Genomic DNA, 21,914 nt, shown 5'->3' on the forward strand with positions numbered 1-21,914 from the left:
GGATTTTGAAAAACGCTCAAGTTGATAGGTGTGGTGACTTTTACCACAAAAGGGAAGAGCAGGAGAAGCTGCTGATTATTTAGTTTTGGAATTGAGAGCAGTCACTCGGGAAAAAAAAAAGAGAAAAAAGAGAGGGCTTGCATTGGCGCAACGTTAAGGTTGCTCCATTGTGACCTGGTGGTCACGGGTTCGAGTCACGGAAACAGCCTCTCTGCAAAGCAGGGGTAAGGCTGCGTACATCTAGCCCACCCCACACCCCGCAATGGCAGGAGCCTCGTGCACTGGGCCGCCCTTTACTGATCTCGATTATTTTATTATTATGATCCAAAGTGTCTAACATTCATGTTCAAGCTTATCGACGAGAAAAAAGAGAAGAAAAGTCAGGTACTCCCAGACTATTTCTTCAAAGAACACAAATCCTGCCAGGTTCAAGAATTTTAGGAATTTTAGAAGGAATGCATTCATGAAAAAAGAAAAGGTTGAGATAAAATTGAGGAAAAGATTTTATCAGAAAGTTTGGGAGCACTTGTCAACTGGTGCTCATCCTCTAATATCCACAATCATCTTTATCGATGGCATAGTCGTCTGGAATCTCAGCTTTCATTCCCTTCTAGTAATTCTCCCATAGACACAAATAAATTCATCCCCAGGCAAGGTAAACTTGTCAAATTGCCTTGATGCTAAATAACTCACAAAACAATGCATCTAGAAAGTTTCATTTAAAATCTGCAATTCGCAGTTCAAACCCAAACATGGTGGACTTTGTCAACCTCAATTGAAGCACCCAATTCCAATGCCTTGATGATTTTATAAGAAAAAATATAAACTAGTGTGGAAGCAATATAAATCAGCATAGAACCCCAAATTATTTTTTTTGAGGAATACCAGCATAGAACTCTAATTAAGAAGTTTTTATATGTTGTAAGGCCTTACAACTATACGGTAGGGGTGCCACCCTTGATATTTGATCCAACAGCAGCTCACTTTTTGAGAAGCTGCTGTTGGATCAAATATCAAGGATGGTACTGTGACGTACCACCTTTGCGTTTTTATAAGGCCTTTCATCATATAAAAACTCCTAATTAAGAACATAAAGAGATAAATTTTGCAAATGGAAAGCTTCCAACCCAAGTCAATGAAGCCTCGTCACATGTTATTGACTCTCCCATAATTTGAGAAAGAGAGATCCATACACAACCAACACTACTACTTGAGAAAAACAAGCACAAAATTTCATTTAGGAGTAAATGTCCAACAATTGAACTCCTCTCAAGTACATATCATTAAAATTGCCATTTTGACACACTTTGAAAAATAATATCTATTGAAAACCTTCAACTAACAGGACATAAGTTTGGGAGCATGGATAGATAATCCGTTGCTTACACCCAACCATGAACTAATCTACTAGAGTGACAGCAACTCTTGGTAATTTGAGACTCGCTAGACATGGACTCCAGTCTCCAGTGTACTCATCATATTACGAGTCAAAGAGACGAGCCAAGAAGATCCGTAATCCTTGAGTCAAAGCAACAACATCATCGCATTTGAAGCAAAATCATTGCATTGCCCCTTGGACGAACACCTCAATTAAAATATGTGGATGTTCAATTCTCAGCACCCGCTTGGGGACTGGCCTTCCTACAGCCCTAATTTTCTTGTTCAGCTCTCACAAGATGAAGCCTATGGAAAGAATAGAAAATAATCCTATCAACCTTCAATAGATTTGAATGATCTAGTATCGAGAAGCCTACCATCAATCTCTCCCCAGAATCAAAACCTCTTATTTCCGGCATCTTTATATATTACATTTTGCCATTTTTGATTGAGAATAGTAACTGTGGCTACTGCTGTTTTCCCGGTTTGTTTGTCCCCAATAATTAATTCTCGCTGACTGTGTTCTATAAGGATAAGATGAGAATTTGTTTACACCCATTTTTGGGTATGTTCAATCATGAGAGACCGAATCACCGGATGATGGCTTGTTTGAACAGAGTAAACAAGGTTACATGCCAAGCTGACACTATCAATAGATAGAGCAGTAAACGCGCAGAAATTGAGGGGGCGGGCAAATAGTGGAGCCTGAAATAGGCAGTTCTCAAGAGTTCCCTACTTGAGAACGTGAGGTAATGGGGAACGGTTACCCGAATAAAACTATAAATAGAGATGTCATGATCTGAGAAAGAGGTCCAAGAACCAACATAAACATGTCTTAGCCCAGACGAGTCTCAGGATCATCCACGTGAAGGAGAGCTCCACCAAGGAACTCTCGAAAGAGTGCCCCTCACAGCATGAGCGGCGATGTAAAGTGAGATACCTCTCGATTCGGGGACCAGCCCGGATTCGAGACGCACCTTAAACAAAGAAAGAGTCGCCATCCAAGGAAGTAGGCCCTGGATCCCGTGCTGTGCTCTATCGCAACAGATAACCAGAGATACAAAAGTTCCGTGCCTGATGACGAATGGGGAAGGGGTTAGGCGCCCCCAATTCGCCCAAGTGCAAGCACCTGGTCTCTTATGCCATTTATTATTAACTTTGAAGAGTTTTGGGCAAAAATCATGTGAAATGAGAACAATCATCCCCTGGTCTCTTATGCCATCTAAGCATGCATGACCCGGGGATGGGCAAAGAAAGTGAACATCCAAATCCTAACTTATCGCATCTAATCCTAACTCATCACATCTAAGAAAGCAATAAACAATCGCATGCATAGCTACACCTAAGCAGATAATGACATATATAATGAGATAAGGACAACAAATATCTAAGTTTAGACAGATAATCAAGCTAAGACGAATGGATAAACACTATAGCTAAGCAATCAAAGCAGTAAAGTAAGCACACTAGCATGTGAGCCTATGCAAGAGATAAGACTAAGAAAATGGCAATCGATCGCACGCTAGAAGAACAAACAAATTAGAATGCATGAGAAATCTAAGATAAGCACACAGCAAGCTAAAAGGTGTAAGAAAAGAAATAAATCGGAAAATCAACGGCATGTGGGAACCAAAAATGCGAGGGGAAAGAAGATGGAACACACGATAGGCTCAGAGGGCGATTCAAAAGGAATCAAGCCCAGCGATCCTAATCTGCTGAAGATTGGACAAGTCTCGCGATCGTCATGACCTATCGTTGGGCTCAGCGAGGACAATCCCTGTAAAGGGGCCACGCTACGTCATCGCTCGTCCCAAAACCCGATAAAATGTCAGAAAACCGATGGAAACCGAAAAATCACGATGAAAACTGAAAATGGAATGAAAAGAGGGCTCCGAGTGACTTGGCAATTACCATCCTTGCCCATTTTTGCTTTTGTTTTGAAATGTTTAAAAATATTTATTAAAAATGTTTGACTGAACTTGGGTGAACCCAAGCTACCTACGTACCCTGCGGAGAGAGATCAAGCCAACGTAGTTCGGACGAAAATGTGAGAAATATTTGTATCATGGTGTAAAAAAAAAGGGTGTAAAAAGATGGTGTTGTTTGTTTTTTTTTTTTTTTTTTTTGGAAATGGGTTTTGTGAGGAATGTAATGGAGGTTAGGGGTTGGATAAGGGGAAGAAGGTGGAGGGTTAGGGAAGAAAGTGGGCGGCTGTGGAGGAGGCTTGGCTGGAGGTGGAAGAAGATGGGCGGCTGTGGATTTCCCTCTTCTCTGCTTCTTTCTCTCTTTTTTTCTCAAACGAACAAATCCTCCTCCCTTTCTCTCTCTGGTTGCTTTTTATAACCCAGATATTTTCATGGGTATGATCCTAGCCATTCATTGCAAAGCCCATGTGCCTTGTGTAATTTCAACCCTTGATCTCTTCCATTGCCTTTACAAACCCTAATAAAAAATCTCTTTCTCACCTCATCCTACCCACACACTTTCCTTGTTGATCCTATGGCTTAGAATTATTACTTCTCAAGCAAACAATGTGAACATCCAAGAATACCCTTAAAGATGGGTTGATTTCCTCTTTGCCCAAACCCCTATTTTGAAGAATGATATACTTGGCCCCCCCTTTTTTTACTCTAGACAGCCCCATCTAGTGTATTTTAACTACTCTTCTCTTTACAGGGGGTGGCTCGGGTAGGAAAATCGATCCAAGGGCTTGGCAACAACAGGGTTTTCCAGGTTTTTCGGGTGGTTTCGCACTTCGAGACCTTATTCAACCTCGGGCTTTCATTCGAATACGCGGGTTTAGGGGCTTGTCAAAATGGGGTGTCTACAAGTTGTAGCTGTTCCGAATCGGATTAAGGAAGCAATGAATTCAACTTCCTAAATGAGTCTTTCTCTTTAATTCGCTATCCCCCGCATTGACGCATGTTGTCATTCATTCCATTAGTTAGCTAACCAAACGGTCTGTCGATCTTGAAAAGTCATTTGCAATGTGCGTGCATCGGAGGCGTCGTTTACGTTCTGCTCACATTGACTTTTTCCACCACAAGTTGTTCATATTCTACGCATGTAGACATGTCGTTCACATTATGCATGTGAAGACATCCGCACATTTCGCGTCACGTCGTATTGTAAAAAGTCCTTTCCATCTGTGTAAGAACAGATGAGCCTAAGGAAGAAGTAACATTCCCCTGTTCTCAATCGCATGACATCCAATCCCAAGGGATGGAAACGTTTCGGTCGCCGACCCCTCAAATTGAGTTCCGATCTGCCTCTCAGGAGGCTGGCACGCCCACACATTCACAACACACTCACACATGCACTGACCGACCACGTCGGACGATTTTAGGCCTAACAGAATGATATCTAGATAACCAAGCAATAGTCTGAAACTACTTTTCTAGCCACTACTCAAGCACCAAGCTCAAACGCACAAGATAAAACACATTTATGAAAAATTCAACAATTAAGACTCCCCTACGAAACAACCCACAAACACACTATCCTCGTCCAACAGATACTAAGAGCAATGGGAAAAAAACAGAATTATTACGATAATGCCACTACAAAGAAAATACTGCTACCACTTCCTAGACAGGCAACAAATAAAAATTCTCCATCAACAACTTCAAAATACAAAGAACAAAATGAAATGTGAGGAGATTGAGATTATTATTATTTTTTGATTACCTCATCGTACTTCTGAGTGAGAGAGAGGCGTTCTTCTTCCGACATATCAGGTCTCAAGACGACCATGGTCTCGTACTGGCGGAGCCCCGACGGGCACTGGGGCTCCTCTTTGTCGTCTACGGCAATAGCCGAAGGGGGTTCTCCCTCGTCTTCTCCCCTTCCTCCTTCGAAGAATGAACCTGAGAAATCTAGGGCTAGGGCTCGGATGGGAAGGTGAGGGACTTTTTTTCTAGGGCTTGGTTGTAGGGGAGTGTGAATAGGGAAAATTTGAGGCGAAATAAGCCTTACGCAAGTTGAAGGAGAATAGATGGTGAAAATGGAGGGGTATTTTGGGGAAGAAAATATCAGAGTAGAAGGTAGAGACGCCATGTCTGTTTTGAGAGAGAGATTTCTGGCTGCAGAGGAAAAAGGATAAGGAGGTGAACTAACCTCCGTCGCGACTAAGACTAACTACTGAAACATCAAACATAATTTACGATAAATTCGCACCCCCTGGAGGATAATACGCACCCTGTTTAACGTGAATTGTGTTGTGGCCTATGGGCAGACTTCGAGGCTTTTTTCACGTTAAAAGGGGTGCGAATTATCCTAGAGGGGGTGCGAATAAATCATTGCCCATATTTAATACCTGAAGTTCCCTTCCATTTTTAGCTTTGTTTTTTGGCTTCCTGTGGTATGGAGATTTTATAGTCCGGGTTTTTAAGGAAGTACAGTGGGGCCCACTTCAGAGGATGATATAAACCGTTCATTTGTTGTCACATAACTTAATTAGGAAGTACCTTATTGATAATCTCCAGAGGATTATCCTGATTATCCTAAACCTCCGATCTATAGAGGTTTCTGTCATGTGCATTCCCTCTATGGATAGGAGGGTTAGGATCATCCCATGGAGATAATCTATGGGTACACCCTATTTACGTTGTGGCTCAACAAATGAACAGCTTAGATCATCCTGTAAATAGGCCCCACTGTACTTTCTGAAAAGTATTGGCTACACTGTCACACACCCATTTTTGGGCATGTTCAATCATGAGAGACCGAATCACCGGATGATGGCTTGTTTGAAGTTTGAACAGAGTAAACAAGGTTACATGCCAAGCTGACACTCTTAATAGATAGAGCAGTAACCGCCTAGAAATTGAGGGGGCGGGCGAATAGTGGAGCCTGAAATAGGCAGTTATCAAGAGTTCCCTACTTGAGAACGTGAGGTAATGGGGATCGGTTACCTGAATAAAACTATAAATAGAGATGTCATGATCTGAGAAAGAGGTCCCAGAACCAACATCAAACATGTCTTAGCATTTATCTTTTATCATTTACTTAGTTGTAGCTGTTCCGAGTTGGATTAAGGAAGCAATGAATTCATCTTCCCAAATGAGTCTTTCTCTTTAATTCGCTATCCCCCGCATTGACGCATGTTGCCATTCATTCCATTAGTTAGCTAACTGAACGGTCTGTCGATCTTGAAAAGTCATTTGCATTGTGCGTACATCGGAGGCGTCGTTTACGTTCTGCTCACATTGACTTTTCCCCCCACAAGTTGTTCATATTCTACGCATGTAGACATGTCGTTAGCATTATGCATGTGAAGACATCCACACATTTCGCGTCACGTCGTACTGTAAAAAGTCCTTTCCATCTGTGTAAGAACAGAGGAGCCTAAGGAAGAAGTAACATTCCCATGTTCTCAATCGCATGACATCGAATCCCAAGGGACGGAAACGTTTCGGTCGCCGACCCCTCAAATTGAGTTCCGATCTGCCTCTCAGGAGGCTGGCACGCCCACACATTCACAACACACTCACACGTGCACTGACCGACCACGTCGGACAATTTTAGGCCGAACAGAATGATATCTAGATAACCAAGCAATAGTCTGAAACCACTTTTCTAGCCACCACTCAAGCACCAAGCTCAAACGCACAAGATAAAACACATTTATGAAAAATTCAACAATTACGACTCCCCTACGAAACAACCCACAAACATACTATCCTCGTCCAACAGATAATAAGAACAATGCGAAGAGAAAAAAATTGAATTATTACAATAATCCCACTACAAAGAAAATACTGCTACCACTTCTTAGACAGGCAACAAATAAAAATTCTCCATCAACAACTTCAAAATACAAAGAACAAAATGAAATGTGAGGAGATTGAGATTATTATTATTTTTTAATTACCTCTTCGTACTTCTGTGTGAGAGAGAGGCGTTCTTCTTCCGACATGTCGGGTCTCAAGATGACCATGGTCTCGTACTGGCAGAGCCCTGGCGGGTACTGGGGCTCCTCTTTGTCCTCTACGGCAATAGCCGAGGTGGGTTCTCCCTCGTCTTCTCCCCATCCTCATTCGAAGAATGAACCTGAGAAATCTAGGGCTAGGGCTCGGATGGGAAGGCGAAGGACTTTTTTTCTAGGGCTTGGTTGTAGGGGAGTGTGAATGGGGAAAATTTGAGGCGAAATAAGCCGTATGCAAGTTGAAGGAGAATAGATGGTGAAAATGGAGGGGTATTTTGGGGAAGAAAATATCATAGTAGAAGGTAGAGACGCCATGTCTGTTTTGAGAGAGAGAGAGAAGAGAGAGAGAGAGAGAGAGAGAGAGAGAGAGAGAGAGAGAGAGAGAGAGAGAGAGAGATTTCTGGCTGCAGACGAAAAAGGATAAGGAGGTGAACTAACCTCCGTCACGACTAAGACTAACTACTGAAACATCAAACATAATTTACGATAAATTCGCACCCCCTGGAGGATAATACGCACCCTGTTTAACGTGAATTGTGTTGTGGCCTATGGGCAGACTTCGAGGCTTTTTTCACGTTAAAAGGGGTGCGAATTATCCTAGAGGGGGTGCGAATAAATCATTGCCCATATTTAATACCTGAAGTTCCCTTCCATTTTTAGCTTTGTTTTTTGGCTTCCTGTGGTATGGAGATTTTATAGTCCGGGTTTTTAAGGAAGTACAGTGGGGCCCACTTCAGAGGATGATATAAACCGTTCATTTGTTGTCACATAACTTAAATAGGAAGTACCTTATTGATCATCTCCAGAGGATTATCCTGATTATCCTAAACCTCCGATCTATAGAGGTTTCTGTCATGTGCATTCCCTCTATGGATAGGAGGGTTAGGATCATCCCATGGAGATAATCTATGGGTACACCCTATTTACGTTGTGGCCCAACAAATGAACAGCTTAGATCATCCTGTAAATAGGCCCCACTGTACTTTCTGAAAAGTATTGGATACACCGTCACACACCCATTTTTGGGCATGTTCAATCATGAGAGACCGAATCACCGGATGATGGCTTGTTTGAAGTTTGAACAGAGTAAACAAGGTTACATGCCAAGCTGACACTCTTAATAGATAGAGCAGTAACCGCCTAGAAATTGAGGGGGCGGGCGAATAGTGGAGCCTGAAATAGGCAGTTATCAAGAGTTCCCTACTTGAGAACGTGAGGTAATGGGGATCGGTTGCCTGAATAAAACTATAAATAGAGATGTCATGATCTGAGAAAGAGGTCCCAGAACCAACATCAAACATGTCTTAGCATTTATCTTTTATCATTTACTTAGTTGTAGCTGTTCCGAATTGGATTAAGGAAGCAATGAATTCATCTTCCCAAATGAGTCTTTCTCTTTAATTCGCTATCCCCCGCATTGACGCATGTTGCCATTCATTCGATTAGTTAGCTAACCGAACGGTCTGTCGATCTTGAAAAGTCATTTGCATTGTGCGTGCATCGGAGGCGTCGTTTACGTTCTGCTCACATTGAATTTTCCCCCCACAAGTTGTTCATATTTTGCGCATGTAGACATGTCGTTCACATTATGCATGTGAAGACATCCGCACATTGGCGTCACGTCGTACTGTAAAAAGTCCTTTCCATCTGTGTAAGAACAGAGGAGCCTAAGGAAGAAGTAACATTCCCCTGTTCTCAATCGCATGACATCCAATCCCAAGGGACGGAAACGTTTCGGTCGCCGACCCCTCAAATTGAGTTCCGATCTGCCTCTCAGGAGGCTGGCACGCCCACACATTCACAACACACTCACACGTGCACTGACCGACCACGTCGGACGATTTTAGGCCGAACAGAACGATATCTAGATAACCAAGCAATAGTCTGAAACCACTTTTCTAGCCACTACTCAAGCACCAAGCTCAAACGCACAAGATAAAACGCATTTATGAAAAATTCAACAATTAAGACTCCCCTACGAAACAACCCACAAACACACTATCCTCGTCCAACAGATACTAAGAGCAATGGGAAAAAAATCAAATTATTACGATAATGCCACTACAAAGAAAATACTGCTACCACTTCCTAGACAGGCAACAAATAAAAATTCTCCATCAACAACTTCAAAATACAAAGAACAAAATGAAATGTGAGGAGATTGAGATTATTATTATTTTTTATTACCTCTTCGTACTTCTGAGTGAGGGAGAGGCGTTCTTCTTCGGACATGTCGGGTCTCAAGACGACCATGGTCTCGTACTAGCGGAGCCCCGGCGGGCACTGGGGCTCCTCTTTGTCCTCTACGGCAATAGCCGAGGCGGTTCTCCCTCGTCTTCTCCCCTGCCTCCTTCGAAAACGAACCTGAGAAATCTAAGGCTAGGGCACGGATGGAATGGCGAAGCACGTTTTTTCTAGGGCTTGGTTGTAGGGGGTGTGAATGGGGAAAATTGGAGGCAAAAGTATCCTTACGCAAGGAGAAGGAGAGGATATAGTGAAAATGGAGTGGTATTTTGGGGAAGAAAATATCAAAGTAGAAGGTAGAGATGCCATGTCTGTTTGAGAAATTGAGAGAGAGAGAGAGAGAGAGAGAGAGAGAGAGAGAGAGAGAGAGAGAGAGAGGATAAGGAGGTGATCTAACCGCCGTCGCAGAATCTTCAAACATAATTTTTGATAAATTCGCATCCCCTCTAGTATAATACGCACCTCTGTTAATGTGAATTGTGGGCAGACTTTAACGCTTTTTCATGTTAAATGGGGTGCGAATTAATAATCACCCATTTTTAATTCCTGAAATACCCTTCCATTTTTATCTTTGTTTTTGGGGGTACGGAGATTTTATATGGTGAGTGGGCGTGAAGTCCAGGTTTTTTAGGAAGTAAATTGGGGACCCACTTCAGAGGATGATATAAACCGTTCATTTGTTGACTTGTTGTCACATAAGTTAAATAGGCAGTACCTTATTGATCATCTCCAGAGGATTATCCTGATTATCCTAAACCTCCGATCTATAGAGGTTTCTGTCATGTGCATTCCCTCTAAGGATAGGAGGGCTAGGATCATCCCATGTAGATAATCTATGGGTACAGCCTATTTACGTTGTGGCCCAACAAATGAACAGTTTAGATCATCCTGTAAATAGGCCCCACTGTACTTTCTGAAAAGTATTGGATACACACCATATTTTTTACAATAATGTTCCCCTTCTAAACCAAATTATTACAAGCAGAAGTTTCTATTGACAGAGCACTGAAGAAAGAGTTGAATGCCTCAAATGAGCTCATTTCCGACACTAGTGGACTAGGATGCGAATCCGATTCTACATATTGTTACTACAGGAAATGAGCAATGGGAGTATTATGTGAAGGCTCTCTCCATTGTAATGATCATACAATTTAGCAGTTGCTTAAATGCTTCGGTTGTTATTGGGCAAGCTAGGGCAAAAGCTCAATAAGTCTGACTAGAAAAGGAGGCTGCAAGGGCCATTAAAATTGGGGCACCAAAAAATTAAGAATATTATCAAGACTTTCTCTATTATTTGGTGAATTTTGCAATGATATTAGTACGGCTCTTTTAATTTAGCAGGGATTGACAATGTTAGCCATGTAAAATTTAGAGAAGATTTTGCTAATTTCTGAACAAATTACAAAGAGAGTCAATGTTGCTTATACAAAGCACTTACATAATAAACATAGAAAGAAGAATATGATAAAGATGGAAAGAGATACGAATAGAATATTCTAATCCAGCCTAATTACTAATTTAATGCAGCTGCCTAATCAAGCTAGTTTACCTCGATTGGCCAAGTTTTCTAATCTAGCTAACACAATGATGATACAACGGTGAGAGCTACCCCCAATCTAACATATAGATCTTACATTTTCTAACAAGTCATTATATCAAATGCACTTAAACAAATTAAAGCGATAACAAATGAAATAATTATAATCACATAAGCCCATATTTATATGAGAAAATGAAGTACAAAGCAGAAGTTGTAGGCCTCCTTTCACATTCAGAAAATGGGTCTCATCATCAGATTTTAAGCGTGATAGAGGCCACTAAGTAAAGAACCCAAGCTAGAAAAATAGATATGACCATGGTTTTCATGGGAATCCTTCCTCTGTCCCTTCTCAACACCATGGCTTCATAAATTGGCCAACAGTTAGCCATCACAAAACCAGATATAAACAATTGCACAAAAAAATCTTCTAGTTTTCCCTGTTGCAACACTCTAGATGCCCCCACAATGAAGGAAATCAAATTGATTATGGCAACTGTAGCCAGCGGAACGAACAATGGGGAGGCGACCCCAAACTCGAAGATCCCTTGCTTGTATCGCTTGCGTTGTTCATCGTCAATCACTTTGCTTGTAACGTTGAAACCAAAATCTGAGATTCCAATTAGCTTGAATGTGAATTGGATGAGTGCAAAGGGGTAAGATGAAGCACCTCTGATCATCCACATCCTCTGATCATTCCACCACCTTTTGATCGTCCCTCCAGCTATAAGGAAGTCGATGAGATCTTGGCCATACCCACCCACGAAAAGGTATATATACAAATAGAACCATGGATCTGAGACCTGTATAATGTTCATCATTTTATCAACATCAGAACTATGAGAGAGAGAGAGAGAGAGAGAGAGAGAGAGAGAGAGAGAGAGAGAGAGAGAGAGAGAGGAGGTGCGATTTAGGCCGGGTTGGGTCAGGTTGAGGACAACCCTAGCCCAACCAGAGACACCATTCCCTCAACCCTACCCTGACCCAACACGAGCCATGGGTCGGTGATGGTCAACATTAACCCAACCTGCCTATAAATCTCTCAGCCCTAACTCAGCCCATCTAAACTGTTTTTTTTTCCAAATCGGATTGGTAGAGATGGGTTCTAGCCTAGGGCAAAAAAAAAAAAAAAAAAAAACACAAAATCATGACCCTGAGATATTTATAATTATGACAAAATTAGAAGACGGACGTCGGGTTCTGGGCAGGTTGGGTTGCCCGTGCCCGCAACCCTAAGCCACCCCGATTTTGGCTTTTCGAAACCCTAACGCCCAACCCAACCCAAGCTGAAATCTGGTTGAACCCTTCGAGTTCAGGTTGAGCTTGACACAAGTTGCACCCACATACACATAGAGAGAGAGGGAGAAGGGAGGGAGTTTTCTTGTACCTTTGGGAATAAGGTGATTCCATTGAGGAGAGCCAATTGAGGGAGGAAACCATATATTGTAATGGGAACAGCCCAAGTAGCCCAATATGCATAGTGTGCATAGCACATGCCCATGAGAAATGAAATTCTGGTGATACCAAAGGTAAGGGGGTTGTATTTGGAGAAGACAACATCTAGAAGCCCAATACACCATCTTTTGTTCTGCGAAAGCACGTCGTTTAGATGGATTGGCATATCACCCAAGAAAGCCGGCCTCGTCGGATTACAAAACACGGACTCCCACCCTTCGCTGTGCAATCTGTAACCAGTGTAGTAGTCCTCTACTAGCGATCCATATCGGAAGCCCACCTGCAATTACAAAGTGTAGTAATCCACATATTTTGATCCAACCACAATTACAAAGTTTGAACACAAAAATAATTCACTAGGCAAGTATTCAAAAACAAAAAATGAGTAATGCTTGGGAAGAGTTAGAGAAAAATAAGGAAGAACTCATGTGCCTTTAATATATGCAACAAGTATATCCATAGTTACCGAAAACTTCTTAGATGGGAAGCTCGCTTTCCCAGAAACTCGCATTGGAAGCTAAGTTCTTCTTGCTTCCCAAATTTAGGAGAAGCATGCCTCCCAGATGCTTCCTACATGTTTCCACTTAATTGAGAGTACTCTTCCTATTTAGGTGATTATTTCTTCCCAAATGAATATTTTTTAAAAATACATCTTAATTTAAATCAAAATTATGTGGATCTTTTTTCAAAAATCTTAATATTATATGTGTGAGTGTGTGTGTGTGAATAAAACATGTGAAACTGTAAATTCCTAAAACTTGTAATTCTAATTAGTCATGAAGTCTTATTTTCTACTTGTAATCCTTACCCATATTAACCCTTCCTCCCTAACCTACTACAATCATATTCTTTCTATGTACTTGTTCGCTTCTAATGAACTTCTTACATGCTTCATGTTGACTTTCAATTAGGGTTGCAACTTGGGTCGGGTTTTACCCCACCCGCATTGACCCGGCCTGAAAATAACATGGGTCGGGTTTAGAAATCATGGGTCTTGAGTAGGGTCAGGTTTTAAATTGAAAAATCCGACTCAATCTTGGGTAGGGCCGGGGTTAAAGGAAAAAAACCTGAAACCCGACCCGACTCATATGGGTGCACTGTGACTTTCTTAAATATCTCTTGAATAACATATAAAATTATTTTCCAATATATTGATACAATTGTTTTGATTGAGGTGATCATGTCTATTATGTGAAAATATAGTGTCCTTCTTAAAGTTATACACTTGATGACATAATTTTAGAAATTTTTGGTGTGAAGATTTGTTTTTTTTTTTTCTAGAATCTTTAAAATTAGTCACTATCCTACGCTAAAAATGAAAACCCGACGCAACCCGAGAAACTAACTTGGGTAGGGTCGGGTTAAGGAATCTCGGTTTTTCGTGTAAAAAATTAGACCCGACCCGACCTGAGTTGCGCCCCTACTTTCAATGATGCTTCCCATATACATTTTCACTCTACTTTCTTTATAGCTTTTTCGCTTCCTGCATTTTCTCTTTTCTAGACCCCTCGCTTTCCACATCGCTTCTCACACCTGCTTCCCACTCTGGCAACTATGAGTAGGGGTGGAACTCAGGTCGGGTTGAACCCGAATTTGGGTTGGGTTGGGTTGGCCTTTTTTAAAAATCGGGTTGGGTTGGGAAAAATCAACCCGAATTGGAAATCGGGTTGGGTCGGGTTGGGGTGTCCAATTCCGATATGTATAAAATTTTCAAACGGCAAACGAGTGAATATTACAATTTCCAAATTTTATTCCATCTTTCCCGTAACTATTTTCTAATTTCTATCTTTCCCGTATTTTACTATTTTAGTATTTTCTAATTACCTAAAAATAAAACATATATGTATAAGAGGTCAACATAAATTTATCCTTCAGTTACAAAGAGTTTTTATATGGTGGATGCCTGTGTAGGAATGTGAGCAAAAAAAAAGTGGGGCCCACAAAAAAAACATGTGCATGATGGGCGGGTCAACCCGACCCGAATTGGAAATCGGGTTGGGTTGGGTTGGGTCGGGTTGAGGAAATTGCAAATCGGGTTAGGTCGGGTTGAGCCCAGCCGGGTGGGAAATCATGTTGGGTCGGGTTGGGTTGGAAAAATGGGTTCCTCGGGTTGGCCTTGACCCGACCCGAGTTGCACCCCTAACTATGAGTATATCTACTTATTTTTCTAAATCAGATACTACAAAAATGTATGTAAGGATAATTTAAACTCATAATCTTTTTCTTTTATCATTTATCTCTCTGTTTTTTTTTTTAAAATGCATCTATTTGCTAGATTAGGGGGAAGGTCACTTTTAACCATAATGTCATTTTCAATTATTTTGAAATCCTCACAATATTTATATGCGAAACTGATGAATTATATGAAACTGATGAATTATTATTCAATTTCATAATTAATTTGGAAATTTGCATTTAATTAGAAAATAATTTTGCAATTACTTGGTTTATTTATTCTAAAGTACAAAATACGAGATATAAAAAGGATACTGATATTGGAACTACAAATAGGGTACTGATATTGGCACTACCGAGTTTTAATAAATGCTCAAACTCAGCTTGCTTCTCTGTTTTAATTACCTTCAGAGTGCAATTTGGGAATTGTAACAAACCTTTGACAGCTGTTTAATAAATAAAAGACAAAATGAGTTAGTGCAATTATTAAAACATGGTAGTGCCAATATCAGTACCCTAAAAATATTATAATTTAAAATTATTCGAACAATTTTGAACCTATGATTCTAATTTGGTAAGTGATACATCTGCCCCTTTTTGTTACTTGGGACAGCCAGCTCCGGTGTAACTATGATTGCAGAGGGGCTGCTGATGTACTTCATGCGGTAAGGATTCAACGGGCCTGATTGCCACATACACTGAAGCAGGCTGTCCCATGTAAAGAAAAGGGGTGAATTCATCATTTCCCTCCAATTTATACTACTAATATGGGGCTTAATAAACCTTACTTACCTTGGATCCCCAATTTGTGCCATTTTCATAAGTGCAACTCGCTACATGTTGTGCAGCACTTAAGACCGTTCTGGATCGAAGAGACACTGAAGACCTGTGATGGGAATCTAGCACTTCTAACTCTGGCGATGATGGGGGCCCATGGAAAGCTTTTCGTTGGAAGAAAGATCCAGTGCCAGCATACTCGGGGCCCCAAAGCCCATCCATCCCAAGCTGATTGATCTGAAGTGCGCGCTTGTATTCACAGCCGTAGATGTCGTTCTTGTCGATACAATGGAAGTACTGAGGGAATTGAACAAACGCGAGTTTTGGCGCCTTATTCCGGTCCATGATGTAACACATTGCCCGACGTGGGGCTTGAGGATCGTTTGAGTACATATCACAATCGAGTGTGAGAATTACCGGTGCATTGCTCATTTCTGCTGATACCCTGACCTTCATGGATACATAACATTAATGAATTCATTAAAATCATTAACATAAATATTTAATTTGAATGTGTGATTGTCTGTTAAAATGCGGATGCATGTCAAAACGCTGCCAATAGCAAATCTTATTTGACTCTACACGACGAGGTTGATACTATGATTGTAGAGTGTGATGATGCACTTGTTTCTAAACTCCCCAAGCTCCTTGAGTCAATTAAAGGTGTGTCTGAGTCGACTCGGATTTACTATGACTTTGTTCTTGTTCTAGTCTCAAGTTTGCTCTGCCAGGTCAATTAAAAACTCCTTTGACACAACTGAGTAAATGAAAGTTGACCTCCCAATCCTTCGCTTTCTCAAAACAACATATTTTTACCTCATATGAGTCTGAGTTTTAAACCCCGGATAAAAACAAATAACCGATGTACAAATAGAAGTAAAACTAGATGTATAATATCTTCTAGAATGTATAAAACCGTCAAAATTTCAGCATCACTAGGAGGCAATAGGGCAATCTATTCCAAAACTCTCCGAGTCTTTGTGAAGGCTTATACACGTCCATTTTTACCTCCACAAATCGTAAGGTTGAGATGATCCTATGGATCTGATTTTTTAGGCACACCCTATCTATGTGTGGGCCCATTAGATGAATGGTTTGGCCCCCTAGTGTATTTTAAGCTAGGGAGTAGGTAAGTAATCTACTCTAGGGAATAGGAGCTCTTTTCTCAATTATGGAAAAGTTTTGTGCTTACCAGAGCATTGAGGGCTCCAGCCTTGAAATGGTGGGGAGAAGAGTTGCTTTTCTCTCTAGATAGATAGACAAGGTTTGGCAATTCATAGCCTGTAACATCTCTGTCTTTACTACTCTCTAGCAAAACCTGTTCCAAGTATCACAATTGCTTTGTTATATATAAGAAAGGGAATTGATATTTACACTCTCTTGTTTAATAATGACACTCCTATGTAAAACAAGGTGAGTTCGCCCCATTATCAAACATGGTCATGCGTATATCACCAGGCTAAAAATTTAATTCCTAATTGATTAGAGACTGAAGGTAAACCTGAATTATTGTAGGATGGTCTTGCCGAGCGAATCCGGTCGACCATTTCTTGAAGGCATTGCGTTCCTCATCACTAGTGATCTGATCTTCACTGATGTGCCCTCTCTCTAACACCCGTTCCACCCTATCTTTCATGCTCTCATACATCACCTGCAACACAAATTATTATATTATAAAAGACTAAAATGTCTTTGCACTCCACTGCCTTCAACTGTTCTTGACTCCCATATCTATATATACTAGAGGTTTTTACATGGTAGTTGTACGTGTAGGCGCACATGAAACCAAAAGTATAGTGGGATCTACTCTATTGGATGATCTTAATCATCCATTTGTTGGTCTGTGCCATAGCTGGGCCTTGACCAGCTAGTGGCCTCCTCCAGCAGCGAGGAGAGGGAGAGGAGCTTCGCAAGGCATGATCCAACCTGACTCTGGCCTCTACTGCTGCCCTGTACCAAAGTACTTGCTCCTCGAGTCTCAACAATGAATATTACGGGCGTCACCCCTGAGTCAGTCAGGCCAGCCCTTTTTGAAGGATTCACTCCACCAGGCTTTGCATCCTGAAGCAAGCACGGACACCAGAGGACCAGAGAGCCCAAAGATCGCCAAGGAGATCAAGTTCCAAATTTACATAGCCCGCTTCAAAATGGAAGTGCTAACTATCGCTAGAGCAGTAAAAGATGGGATCAAGTTGGGACCCAGCTTCAACTAATTCACAAAAGCAAAGATGGTTTCTAGGTTTAGAGTCTATGGTTTAGGGTTTAGGATTTCGGGTTTAGAGTTATAGGTTTAGGGATCATGTGTGCAATTACACATGCAACCAAAAAGTACAGTGTGCTCACATAATTTGATGATCTAAGACACCCATTTGTTGGTCTCGATTGTAAATATGCAACACCCAATTCACCATGTTCCCAGAGACCCTAGCTCTTTAATTTGTGGAGGTTTCTATACCGTGCCTTTCCTTTTGCACCTATAATATCGGAGGGTTACAATCAAACGTGTATTCTACGCATGGTTTGTGTGGGAAAACATTATTTAAAACTTTATAGATGTGAAATTTTCTTATATTATTAAATACAATATAAATGTAAATTTCTTTATGCCTTCTAAATATACTATTCAATAAAATTTCTCTATACATATTAAATACCTTACAGTTTTAAGCTTTGGCTTTATTTTTTAGGTTTTACCGTAAAAATTTAACTCTTCATTTGAGATTGTGATAACCGATTGTGAGCCCCTAAACCTAGTATTAGACTCAAAATCAGTTTGGGGGCTACAATCGGTTGTCACAATCTCAAACGAAGAGAGGGCCATAAAATCACAGTTGAAAAGAAAATTGTACTAATTCATATTATTTTGGGAACTGATATATTCTCCCCTTTTGTTTCCCGGCCCACGCCTTCATGTGTAAAAAAAGCAGTCATAAGTACACTAAAGGGGTGGCTCGAGGAAGAAAAGGGGGCGAATATATCACTTCCAGTTTTTGTGATACCTTTATCGCATCGGAGAAAGCACCATCAGCAGTCTGAAAGTAAACCTCCGGGCACCTCACTTCAATCTTATTCTCCCTACAGAAGGGTACCCAGTGCTTGGCAAACTTTGCAGCCTCCATGAAAGCATAGAGAGTGAGCTCCGATCCGCCATCATCCGAAACATAGACCGACATCTTATCTGTTGGATAATCAAACGCCATTACTGAAAGTGCGGTGTTTATGACACCCATGGGGGGCTCTTTGTACGGGTCCGCCGTGCAAATGAATGTGTCGAGCGCCGGAAAATCCCTATCGTCTATTGCTCTTGCAAGGTTCTCGAGATATTCCCAGCGCCGGACTGGCCGCCATCGGAAGGCTTGAGTCGTGGACCACATGAAGGCAAGAATTATATCTGATAGTAACAAAGAAAGGAAGAAAGAGAAAGAGCCAAAGCTGATGGAGTGAAAGAGATTAAGGGACCGATGATAGAACAAGAGTAAGATGGCGCACGTGTAAAACACTGCGTGCACGCGATTGAGCATGGCTCGAGGCTCGACCTCGAGCTTGTGAAAAGGTGGGAGTGCTTGATGCTCTCGCATGCCTCCCATCTTCTCTCTTTAAGCAGCTAAGAACAACTGAGTCGTGAGCCTCTATTTATAGTCTCTAAGGCCCTGTTCGTTTGAGACTGTGACGACTGATGGATTGTGAGCCCCAAAATGATTATTGGACCCAATATCATTTTGGAGCAAACAGTCGATCCGTTGTCGCATTCTCAAACAAACAGAGCCTAAGCGTGATGTCAGTACCCCTCCGTTGTCGCATTCTCAAACAAACAGGCCTAAGCGTGATGTCAGTACCCCTCGTTACATACCTACCCCCCATTCTTTATCTAGACTAGGGGTGCAACTTGGGTCAGGCTTAACCCAAACAAAATGGGCTCGACTCGATTTTGGGTTGGGTCGGGTTGGGTTGGTGTTGAGGTCTTGGACAACCTGACCTAAGCCCAAACCCAACCTTTGTCCTTTAATTTTATTGTGATTTTCAAAATCTTAAGGTTGTTGGTTTTTACAATTTAAATTTATCTTAATACTGGGCCCAGCTGAGATTAAGGCCATGTTTGGCTACCAGCCGACCGCTATTCTTTTCTTCTTCTTTTTTTTTATGATAAATTTAGTTTCTTAAGTGGTGAGAGGGATAGAGCGGGTGGGAGGAGTGGAGAGACTCAGAGGGTAAAAAATGAATTGGTGGCCAGAAAAGAAAACCCTAAAAACAAGGAAACAAAAACAAAAAATCATGGTAGGCCATGTTTGACAAACATGACCTAAATTGATTTCATTTTCAGCAAATGCTCAACGTAAACCTTTTAAAATAATCTGACGTGAGCGGTACGCATGACATGCTCAATCAAATTTAATGGATTGGCCACATGCAGACGTGCTCCTTTGTTCAGTCTAGTACCCTTGGCCGGTTTAGATATAGGAAACAAAATTCACATAAAAATTTTTACTTGAAAAGTTAGTTTTCAACCATTTGTTTAAATTTTTTGTAAATAGAGAAATGATATTCGCACTCTCCCCCTTAAACGGATAAAATCACCCCCTGTAACGGTTTCTGTGAGAATGATTCACAGTTTGAGGGTAAATTCACCCCCTTTAACATTTTTCTTTGCCTTTAAAACTTAACGAATAACGTTAAAGGGTGGGATTTTATCCGGCGGGTGGGATATTATTCCCCTTTCTTTTTCAGAAATTAAAAAAATTTACCCATTTTGTAAGAAAATTCCTTTTCAAGTTACACTGAAAATTTCTTTTTATGAATTTTTTCCCCTGCATCGTGCGTTTGGATCGTCGGAATTAGGCATTGGAATCGGCATCCTATTACGATTCCACATGATACCCAGATGTATGGTTTGAAAAAAGTGAACAGAATTGACACCGGAGCGGAATTAGAGGGAGAAAATGTAGGAATACTTTTCCTGGTGGAATTCTTATTCCGCTTTGGTTGAAATGCCTTTTTTTTTAGAATTTTTATGAATGGCAAAGAATAATATTAGTAGAGAAAATAAATATGGGAAAAGCCCCCGACGATCAAGATGATCAAAACAAAACAAGCTACAAGAGAAACCAAAGCATTACTACACTAAACCTCATCAAAGGGGGAGAAAATTGATGACTTCCAACTCGGGAGGCACCCTCCCTAGCTATATATTTCGGCCTCACTGTTAGTGTTAGCCGATCTTATTTTCTTAAATGAGATGTCAATTCCCTCCACCCTATCCAATATCTCGTCAATCCATCTTGATAGGTGTGGGGACTTTTACCACAAAAGGAAAGAGCAGGAGAAGCTGCTGATTATTTAGTTTTGCAATTAAGAGCTGTCACTCGGGTAAAAAAGAGAAAAAAGAGAGGGGAGCATTGGCACAACGGTAAGGTTGCTCATTGTGACCATGTGGTCAAGGGTTCGAGTCACAGGAACAGCCTCTCTGCAAAGCAGGGGTAAGGCTGCGTATATCTAGCCCTCCCCACACCCCGCAATGGCAGGAGCCTCGTGCACTGGGCCTCCCTTTACTGATCTCGATTATTTTATTATATTATTATTAAAATCCAAAGTGTCTAACATTCATGTTCAAGCTTATCGACCAGAAAAAAGAGAAGAAAAGTTGGGTACTCCCAGACCATTTCTTCAAAGAATACAAATCCTGCCAGGTTCAAGAATTTTTGGAATTTTAGAAGGAATGCATTCATGAAAAAAGAAAAGGTTGAGATAAAATTGAGGAAAAGATTTTATTAGAAAGTTTGGGAGCACTTGTCAACGGGTGCTCATCCTCTAATATCCACAATCATCTGGAATCTCAGCTTTCATTCCCTTCTAATAATTCTCCCATAGACACAAATAAATTAATGCCCAGGCAAGGTAAACTTGTCCAATTGCCTTGATGCTAAATAACTCACAAAACAATGCATCTAGAAAGTTTCATTGAAAATCTGCAATTCCCAGTTCAAACCCAAACACGGTGGACTTTGTCAACCTCAATTGGAGCACCCAATTCCAATGCCTTGATGATTTTATAAGAAAAAATATAAACTAGTGTGGAAGCAATATAAATCAGCATAGAACCCCAAATTTTTGGTAATTTGAGACTCGCTAGACATGGACTCCAGTCTCCAGTGTACTCATCATATTACGAGTCAAAGAGACGAGCCAAGAAGATCCGTAATCCTTGAGTCAAAGCAACAACATCATCGCATTTGAAGCAAAATCATTGCATTGCCCCTTGGACGAACACCTCAATTAAAATATGTGGATGTTCAATTCTCAGCACCCACTTGGGGACTGGCTTTCCTACAGCCCTAATTTTCTTGTTCAGCTCTCACAAGATGAAGCCTATGGAAAGAATAGAAAATAATCCTATCAACCTTCAATAGATTTGAATGATCTAGTATC

At 41.0% G+C, this 21,914-nt stretch overlaps 2 protein-coding genes across 2 annotated transcripts; both read right to left on the reverse strand.

The window, feature by feature from the left end:
- Positions 1–4,840: 4,840 nt before the first annotated feature.
- Positions 4,841–5,433, reverse strand: LOC143892019 (Translation elongation factor EF1B/ribosomal protein S6 family protein). Its single transcript, XM_077396496.1, has 2 exons — positions 5,065–5,433; positions 4,841–4,894 (listed from the first exon to the last, which is right to left on the reverse strand). Exons 1-2 carry the CDS (start codon positions 5,431–5,433, stop codon positions 4,841–4,843), a joined length of 423 nt encoding a protein of 140 aa, XP_077252611.1.
- A 5,809-nt stretch (positions 5,434–11,242) lies between these two features.
- On the reverse strand, positions 11,243–19,103 carry LOC143847541 (cellulose synthase-like protein G3). Its single transcript, XM_077356419.1, has 6 exons — positions 18,491–19,103; positions 16,993–17,142; positions 16,684–16,809; positions 15,507–15,941; positions 12,472–12,819; positions 11,243–11,887 (listed from the first exon to the last, which is right to left on the reverse strand). Exons 1-6 carry the CDS (start codon positions 19,076–19,078, stop codon positions 11,339–11,341), a joined length of 2,196 nt encoding a protein of 731 aa, XP_077212534.1. The 5' UTR covers positions 19,079–19,103; the 3' UTR covers positions 11,243–11,338.
- Between the last annotated feature and the right edge of the window lie 2,811 nt (positions 19,104–21,914).

Source organism: Tasmannia lanceolata, unplaced genomic scaffold (genome assembly GCF_043159265.1).
Source record: "Tasmannia lanceolata isolate RefF3 unplaced genomic scaffold, GAP_Taslan_0.1 ptg000015l, whole genome shotgun sequence".
NCBI classification, from domain to species: Eukaryota; Viridiplantae; Streptophyta; class Magnoliopsida; order Canellales; family Winteraceae; genus Tasmannia; species Tasmannia lanceolata.